Source organism: Capricornis sumatraensis, chromosome 9, assembly GCF_032405125.1.
Source record: "Capricornis sumatraensis isolate serow.1 chromosome 9, serow.2, whole genome shotgun sequence".
NCBI lineage: Eukaryota > Metazoa > Chordata > Mammalia > Artiodactyla > Bovidae > Capricornis > Capricornis sumatraensis.
The window spans coordinates 41808822-41818223 of NC_091077.1; the positions used below are offsets into that span (position 1 = coordinate 41808822).

Consider the following 9402-nt stretch of genomic DNA (forward strand, 5'->3'; position numbering starts at 1 on the left):
CTAGGTCCCAAAAGTAAAAACTAATTTCTTAAGGCAATCTATAATTGAAATCAACCTCAGGAAGTATTGGAAATAGTGGGCTATAACACAAAGAGATTTTTATTAATTTGTCCTGATTTTTGTGTGGCCACATCAGGCTTTAAGCAACCCAACGTTTACCTTGTGTGTCCAGCTTTACCTACTACATCCATCTCTCATTTGTGTATCCCACAGAATTATGGAGTGGAGCAATTATTCCATGTATGCTGACTTTGTCCTCTTGGGCTTGTTCAGCAACACACGTTTCCCCTGGCTTCTCTTTGCCCTTATCGTCTTGGTATTTGTCATCTCGATAGCCAGCAACACAATGATGATCATTCTCATCCACCTGGACTCCCGCCTCCACACTCCCATGTACTTCCTGCTCAGCCAGCTTTCCATCATGGATATCTTGTACATTTCCACCATTGTGCCCAAGATGCTGGTTGACCAAATGGTAGACCAAAGGGCCATTTCCTTTGCAGGATGCACTGCCCAGCACTTTCTCTATCTGACCTTGGCAGGAGCTGAGTTCTTCCTTCTAGGACTCATGTCCTATGACCGCTATGTTGCCATCTGCAATCCTCTGCGCTATCCTGTCCTTATGAACCGCAAAGTCTGCTTGTTGATTGTGGTGGCAGCCTGGCTGGGAGGGTCCATAGATGGCTTCTTACTTACACCAGTCACCATGCAGTTCCCTTTCTGTGCTTCTCGGGAAATTAATCACTTCTTCTGTGAGGTACCTGCTCTTCTGAAGCTCTCCTGTGTAGATACATCAGCCTATGAGACAGCCATGTATGTCTGCTGCATTATGATGCTCCTCATTCCTTTCTCTGTCATCTCAGCCTCTTACACAAGGATTCTCGTTACTGTTTACAGAATGAACGAGGCGGAGGGGAGAAAAAAGGCAGTGGCCACTTGCTCCTCACACATGGTAGTTGTCAGTCTCTTTTATGGGGCTGCCATGTACACCTATGTGCTACCTCACTCTTACCGTACTCCTGAGCAGGACAAGGCTGTGTCTGCCTTCTACACTATCCTTACTCCCTTGCTCAACCCACTTATTTACAGTCTCAGGAACAAAGACGTCACAGGGGCCCTACAGAAAGCTCTGGGAAGGTGCTCACCCTCAGGAAGGTAACCACCTTCCAAAGAAACTGCATTTGCTGCTAGAGGTTTGAAGAAGAGGATATAGGACTTAATTGTCATCTTTGGATTGAAACATTGTCTGCCTGGAAATAGCAAGTCATCCACATGCCAGCAACTGTGAGGCATCCTGGGATTTAGAAAGCCTACAGTAGCATTTTGAAGATTTCATCATCTTTTGAAACATAAGAGGATTCTACAAAATGGTGTTGAATGAAACTGGAATAAAATAGGGGTTTCAGTAGACGGTTTCACCCATACGCGTTCGACAAATTTTGCATCCCACTGAACAGATGTTTTTTTCCGGCCATGATCAGTCATGACAAAAGAAATGCTAATCTTCTGCTATTCCTCTAGCTTCTCATTACAGTTTCTTTTTAGACATCATACAAATTGACTACTTAAAAGACATCAGTATGTCCAATATTATTTTGATTGTATTCAAATGCTATTTTAGTAATTAACTGAATTTTTTACAAATGATGGTTTTAGCCTTCCAAAACATTTAATTCAATCAAGCCAGTATTGGCAGTATCATTATTTTAAAAATTGGTTTGACTTTATGTAATAAATTTTTCAACTGAATTCTAATAACATGGCTAGTAGACACAATAGTAAACATCAATTTCTGGAAGAGACCAATACCTTTACTTTTTTTCCCATGAAGTTTTGCTAAAATAATCTCAGAATAATGGACCAATGTGCTTTTGAGACGGGTAAACATGGATGGCTTCTACATTTTCTATCCTTCCTAATGATATAATTTAATAGGAACATCCAGGGTAGTTTGAAATCATATCTTTTTCACTGTATTTAAATTGCCTGATGACCTAATATATTTCATTTTGAAAGATTTTCATGCAAAAGAATGGAACTCCTTTGAGAGTTAAATGTTGATTTATTCTTTTAAAAATTAATATATGCTACTCCTTATTTTTTATTTTATAATATTTTAATTTAGTTATAATTATTTTATTTAATAATTTAATTGCTTGAATAATTGTGGTTAACCAATAGTCTTCTGAAGTAGAGAAATTTATTTTTCATCATCTATTTTCTTTTCTATGCTTTTCCCTAGTTGACCAAACTTCTTCTATTTTGAGTCCTCAGTCTTTCTGTCTTTCTACCTTTGTATCTTCAAGTTTGCTTATCTTAGACTTAATTTTCTAAAAGGAAAACATTTTGCATTACAAAAATGAGGATGTAATTATGTGTAAGCTCATTTAAAATTTTATTAATATCAGAGTGGTCTGAAGATGGAAATTGATGGTCTGAAGATGGTCAGCTGGAAATTGACATATGTTTCAGAAAATCCAATGCTTCTACATCTTGGGAAAAAAAGGAGGAACATATTAGAGAACTTTCTAATGCATCTCACTTTTCTATGTTGCATTTCTATGAGTGTGAAAAATAATATTGTTTAGTATTCCTAAATGTAAAAATTTGTCCTATTTTCTCTCAATAACACCTATATTATAACCAGAAGTTGGAGTCAAATTTAAAGACTCCACTATTTTGTCCAAATTTCCTAGAAACCTTCAACCTAGTCCTTGGAATTTATTTTCTAACGCTTGTGTCATGGAGAGAAGGATTCACGCCAAGATTGGAAATTTTGACTTTTTATAATATAGGAATAGTGAATATGCTTTACAAATAGCTTCTGGATAGAAAAGAAATAGATTGGGAAAATTGTACTCACATTTAAAAAGATGTCTTGGTATTATAACACTTATTAAACTTTAACTACAGACTTCAAATTAATTTTTTCAACCTCTCTATGTCCGGTTGAACAAATTAATTTAATTTCTTGAAACCCTCTTTTTCAAGGTATTAAATTAGACCATTCTAACTTAATTCTTACCTCAGAGGAATTATTTTAAAAGAACACAATATAACTGGTGCAAAGCAACTTTAGCTTTGGAAGGTGCTATATGCCATGAGGTATTATTATAACTGACACAACACTATAGAGAGGAGGCAGTGAAACCTGCTTTCTTCACCCATTTCTATACCAGAAGTGGTCTTGTCTCTTGACATTGTACTTAACATAGCATTTCCTCTTGCAGAGATGAGGTTACAGAGGTGATTAATGTCCTCTAACTCTAGCATAAGACCTTTATTAAAACACTCAGAAACTGTTCCAAGGACTGATGTTAGTCTGTCCACAGCACATACTTATGATACAATGATAGCTTACAGTGAATGATGTCAGACGTGTGATCTCCGAAGAAGATTTAGCTTCAGGTTCAGGGACCAGGCTTGGTCACTCAAGAACTTTTGTGTAGCACAGTTTTATTAAAGTGAAAAAGGACGGAGAAAACTTCTGACATAGACATTAGAAGGGGGATGGAGTGTGCTCCCCTTGCTAGTCTTATCAAGGCCTTATATACTTTTACCAGACTGACTCCCACAACAGACACCTTAAATTAACAAGATTAGAACTAATAATAGAAAGATCTTAACAGACCCACTCTTGAAACAAATGTCTTAAGATAACAAGATTAGTCAGAAGATTCTTGTTAAAAAGAAGAAACATGTCCTTGAGTAAGAAGCATGGTTGTTATACAGTCTCTAGTACAGAGTTTAAGGGAAAACATACTCTTGAGCCATTAGCTCTGGGCTTAAAGAAAAAGCATTTTCTGTGACTAAGAGGAAAGAGTGTAGGAAAAAAAAAAAAAAAAAACCCATTTGTCCTTTTCTCCTCCTTGAGAGCCCCGGACCCCTTTCTCCTTCTGGAAGACCCTGGACCCCTTTCTCCTTGAGGGCCTCTGATTCCTTATCAATCTACCTAAATTAACTCTCTCAAAAACAATGGTCATTGCCTCTAGTGTATCATGAGAGGATAGATATCCTAACCTCACTTCACACTAAATTCTACCTGACTTCAGAAGCTGAAGAAAACAAGCAAGACGACCCTATATGAAGAACGCTTCTTGGGAGGGAACTATATAGCCACCTGTGTAGGGGTGGATCCCTCTCTGTTTCCACATAGTGAATTAAAAGGGGCCAGAGAATATTTACTTTTCTTTTGTTAGGTAGTTAGAGTAGGAAGTCCAGAATGGCGGGGCTAAAAGACAAGGAAGGGAAAAGCCCACGAAAATAGAACAAAGGAAGGTCCGAGGACCAGAGTGAGGACCTCAGGTAGAAGAAACAGCACTCCTGGCTACCCCAGTTTACACAGGGCATGCCCAGGGGAGGGAAAAACAGACAAAAAGAGGAGCCAAAGGGCCGGGGCCCTCTCTTCTTCTCTCATCTTTGTTTCAGAATGCCCTCACACCTTGAGGGTGTATTTTCCTGCTATTTTCTAAATAAAATTGAGCTGTAACACGGAGCTGTTAACATTGATTTGTCTAAGAGCTATAACACGGTCTGTTCAAAACCCAAGAGCTATAACACGGTCTGTCCAAGAGCTGTGACGCGCCAAGGGCTTTAATGTCCATTGCTTCAAGTTTTTGTTGAGATGAGACAGAACCGAGGAGATTACTCTTGCCTGACACTTTCCAGCTTAGAGACACTTATAGTTGTCACTCAGATGATATAAACTGAATGAATAAAATAAATGTCACGTCTTACAATGCATTTGTTTACAACATCAGTCCAGTTTCTCCCCTCTACAGTAGTGTTAGCAAATCCAAGGCATATTTGGACATAGTAAGATCTTCTTTTCCTCAATTTTTGCCTTTCTTCTCCTTTTTTTCTACAAATTATTTATCTTCCCCAATTTATACCGCTCCCTCTTCCATTCCTAACAATTCTTACTTCCCAAACACATTCCTCTTTTTTTTCTCTCTCTCTTCCTTGCTCTTGGACTTTATCTATTCCCAATTTTTTGTTTTATTGACTATGCTCCAGCTTTCATTGCTCTTGGTAGTGATGCTGTTCTTCTCTAGTGAATCATGGGATTTTAATTATCCTAGATTACTAGGATAACTAGGGGCTTGGGGATTTCAGGGACTTTTAAAATGGGCTTCTAAAGTGTGCTGGCAATAAAATGAAAGAGAAGATGAGGTTTTAATATAAAGAGAATTTTAATAGAAACTACTTAACATAGATGTGTTTGTCTTGGTTAGATGTACTTAACTGTAGCCAGAAGATTTGCATAATGGAAAATGTAGACAAATCTAATAGTACTTTCTTAATTGTGTGCTCAATAGGCCTCTTTGGTTCTGCTATTTCAACATAATTTTTAGTCTAAGAGTTCAAAAAAGGATACATGTATATGTATTCAATATTACTGAATCACTTTTTTGAATCACTGAAACTAACACAATGTTGTTATTCAACTATGATCCATTATAAAGTGAAAATGTAAATAAAAAAAAGAAAGTTATAGTATGAAGAAATTAAAAAGTAAAATAAAATAGATGGATTTCCCCAGCATTGAGAATCTACTGTTCCACAGTGAGCAAGGTAAATTTAAAGAAAGTTATTTGCATCTCTAAGCAGAGAAGCAGAGACCTCATTCTCAGCTTGATTGGGCATTCTTTCTGTCTTACATGCTTGATCCTTCATGTGTGCTCTGGGTAAGTTCAGTCATCTGCTTATGACTGCTTCTTTGATATTTGCATCAACATTTTTTTACTTAGAGTATAGACTTATATTTTAGTAACTCCCAGTCTTTGTTTAGAGACATCCCAGAGCATCTTCCATAATCTCAAGAGAAATAGAAATATTCTAAACATGATTTTATTCACTGTCTTATTTGTAAACAATAGATAATATTGTCTATTTTGGTTATAGTGAGGGATTATTTCAGATGAAGTAAACATAATAAAGTAATGCAAATTAAAAAGGAAAAGAAGGAAACGTTATTTGAATTCTGCATCGTAGAAAATTTGAGTCTGAAGTAACCTTAGAGGTGATTGTGCCACACCTTTTCATTTAATAGATGGAAAAACAAACCCTGAGAACAGAATTCCATTCCCAAAGACATATGGGAAATGGTAGAACTGCGGTTGCAATCGAGGAATCCTTATTCTAGTTTCATGGATATTTAACATATCTTCTAAGGCTTTGTATTTAATCATTCTCACCAGAAGATGGGTGAATTATGTGATTTATGAGTCATTGTTTAGATTAAATATTCTGGCAGCTTTGGAATTTTTCCCCCCAGGTCTCTCAGTGTCTTCACACTTTTTTCTTTATGTATGAAGTTCCAGTTAGGTAACCTGATATGTGCCTCTGTCTTTCAAGAACATCAGCAGAGAACTAAACGCTTTAGAAATTTAGAAAGAGCTTCCTAAAAATATATTAATTTAGGTCTTATCATGATAAATACTGGAATTTTGTTCAAGAATTCACTCTAAATGCCAGGTAGCACTTTGGAATGGGTGGGCAAACAAAATTATCTGAGATTAAACAAAACATCTAGAATCTAAGAGAACACGTGTATACCTGTGGCGGATTCATGCTGATGTATGGCAAAACCAATACAATATTGTAAAGTAATTAGCCCCCAATTAAAATAAATAAATGTATATTTTAAAAAAATTTAAAAAAAGAATTACTATCTTATAATATAGGTCTATTAAGGATTGTTACTGGAAAAGGCTAAAGGAGATGAAGGGTATTAGTAGGAAAAGAGCTAAAAGAGAAAGATGAGGAACAAAAAAGAAAGAAAACCTTGAGAAGTTACAAAATATCTATCATATATAAATAATTTAGACTCTGATATTTTATCAACACAAATTGTCATGTTCAGAAGCTGTGTTATTTTCCTTTGTAAACTTGGTAATAATAATAGAAGACCAACTTGTTATAGCAGCACTTCTCAACCATTATCCTGACATGGACATTAAAAAAAAAAAAAAAGGTAGTCATTGGGGTAAATTGAGGTGGCTGTTGACTGCCAAATCAATTTCCTGGTGGCTATACCTGCTCAGGTGTTATCAGACCCATTTAGCATTGAGGATATCAATGCTGCTGCTGCTGCTGCTAAGTCGCATCAGTCGTGTCCGACTCTGTGGAATCCCATAGATGGCAGCCCACCAGGCTCCCCCTCCCTGGGATTCTCCAGGCAAGAACACTAGAGTGGGTTGCCATTTCCTTCTGCGAGGCATGAAAGTGAAAAGTGAAAGTGAAGTCGCTCAGTCATGTCCGACTCTTAGCGACCCCATGGACTGCAGCCTACCAGGCTCCTCCTCCGTCCATGGGATTTTCCAGGCAAGAGTACTGGAGTGGGGTGCCATCGCCTTCTCCGGGGGACATCAATACCTGGTTGTAATACCTGGTGGTAAACCATTGGTGGCTCTGTATTGAGCTACATCACACTGGAAGGAAAGGATATTCAAATAATTCTATTTCTAATTGAAGGACTTTTATATTTTTTGATAAGTGATATAAACTATTCTTTAAGAAGCATTAGCTAGTTATTGAATAGCATTCTAAATGGCTGGAAAAATTTACATGTGATAAATCTAGCCCTGCTAAATTAAAAAAAAATTGAAATCATTCCAAGCATCTTTTCTGACCACAATGCAGTAAGATTAGATCTCAATTACAGGAGAGAAACTAGTAAAAATTCCAACATATGGAGGCTGAACAACACACTGCTGAATAACCAACAAATCATGAAAGAAATCAAAAAAGAAATCAAAATATGCATAGAAATGAATGAAAATGAAAACACAACAACCCCAAACTTGTGAGACACTGTAAAAGCAGTGCCAAGGGGAAGGTTCATAGCAATACAGGCATACCTCAAGAAACAAGAAAATAGTCAAATAAAGAACCTAACTCTACACCTAAAGCAACTAGAAAAGGATGAATTGAAGAACCCCAGGGTTAGTAGAAGGAAAGAAATCTTAAAAATTAGGGCAGAAATAAATGCAAAAGAAACAAAAGAGACCATACCAAAAATCAACAAAGCCAAAAGCTGGTTCTTTGAGAGGATAAATAAAATTGATAAAACATTAGCCAGACTCATCAAGAAACAAAGGGAGAAAAATCAAATCAATAAAATTAGAAATGAAAATGGGGAGATCACAACAGAAGTTTTAACTTTAGAATGATCTTTACCTTCATCTCTACATTACATGCTTTTTTTATTCTTAAGAGATGCCAGGGTTAGATAAGTAGTTTAATGAAAAAAAATCTCAAGAAGCAATTATAACTTTTGCTTTGGAAAAGAATAGACTCTCTGGTAAGAGGATTGGACTTTGGCTGATCTTCCTCTTATGCACAAGGTGAGCCCAGTAAATATAGATTAATTACTAACCTAGGGATTTCTCCTGCAAGATGCTGAAATCTAATATTAATTAAATGCTTACTGTTATCTTAGCCCCACCTTCATATCCAAGTATTTTAAAAGGCTGCCATTTCAATGTTGCCTAACTAAGGTCTGGACTCGATTGCTCTGAGGTAAGAGTTAATAGTTTCATGGAAACCAAATAGAACATTTCCCATACACTATAATGTTTTCTTTAGGCATCACTCTAAGACTATTAGAAACTATCTGCAGGTTTAAGAAGGATAAATTTGTACATTCAGTTCTCAGAAAAGGGATACTTTAGCATGAAATAGGAAGCGTAGGGGAATCTAGTATTAGTTTATGGGTGCTTGAATGAATTTACTAAAGAGAGAAAGGGCATGTAAAAAAAGCTGATGGTTGAAAGATCTAGCTTAGTATTCATGATGAGTAATTTTTAGACTTTAATGTCTAAGATATGTATTACTAATGAAAAGTATGGATTGCCCTCTGAATATGTTTTCCTTTTTTTTCCCCCCTCTGAATATTTTTAAGGCAAAAGAACCTTTTTGTATGGAAAAAGGTGTAGGTAGAGGTTTTTGCATCCTTAGAGGGAGCTTAAAATATATTGAATTATTTCTTTTTATTATTATTATTTTCTAAGCTCCCTTCTCCCTTCTTTACTCCATAGGCATGGTCATATGCTCTCATAGTGCTCAAAAGATAAAATCTATTTTTTTTTAATAGACAAGCAGCATTTCTTAAAGAAATTCCCTTAAAAGATTTTACCATGGTCCTATCAGAGACCACTGGACTGAATCACAGAAGCAGAATAGGATTGTGTCTACATGTCAGAAACTTAGATCGCATCATGCAATAATGAGCTTGTTACATTTAGAGCTGAAGGTATCAGGTTTTTATGTTCCTCTGTCATTTCTGATCTTGTGCAGTTGTTTCTTTCCTCTAATTCTTTACTCCCCTTTAGCACTAGCAGAGTAGAGAGTAGATGTCCCTTGTGCCTGATCCTTTGATTTCTGTTTACCTCTGCACAA

General features: G+C 36.4%; 1 protein-coding gene across 1 annotated transcript; it reads left to right on the top strand.

The window, feature by feature from the left end:
- Positions 1 to 217: 217 nt before the first annotated feature.
- Positions 218 to 1159, top strand: LOC138085764 (olfactory receptor 2T27). Its single transcript, XM_068980300.1, has one exon. It carries the CDS (start codon positions 218 to 220, stop codon positions 1157 to 1159), a length of 942 nt encoding a protein of 313 aa, XP_068836401.1.
- Positions 1160 to 9402: the final 8243 nt, after the last annotated feature.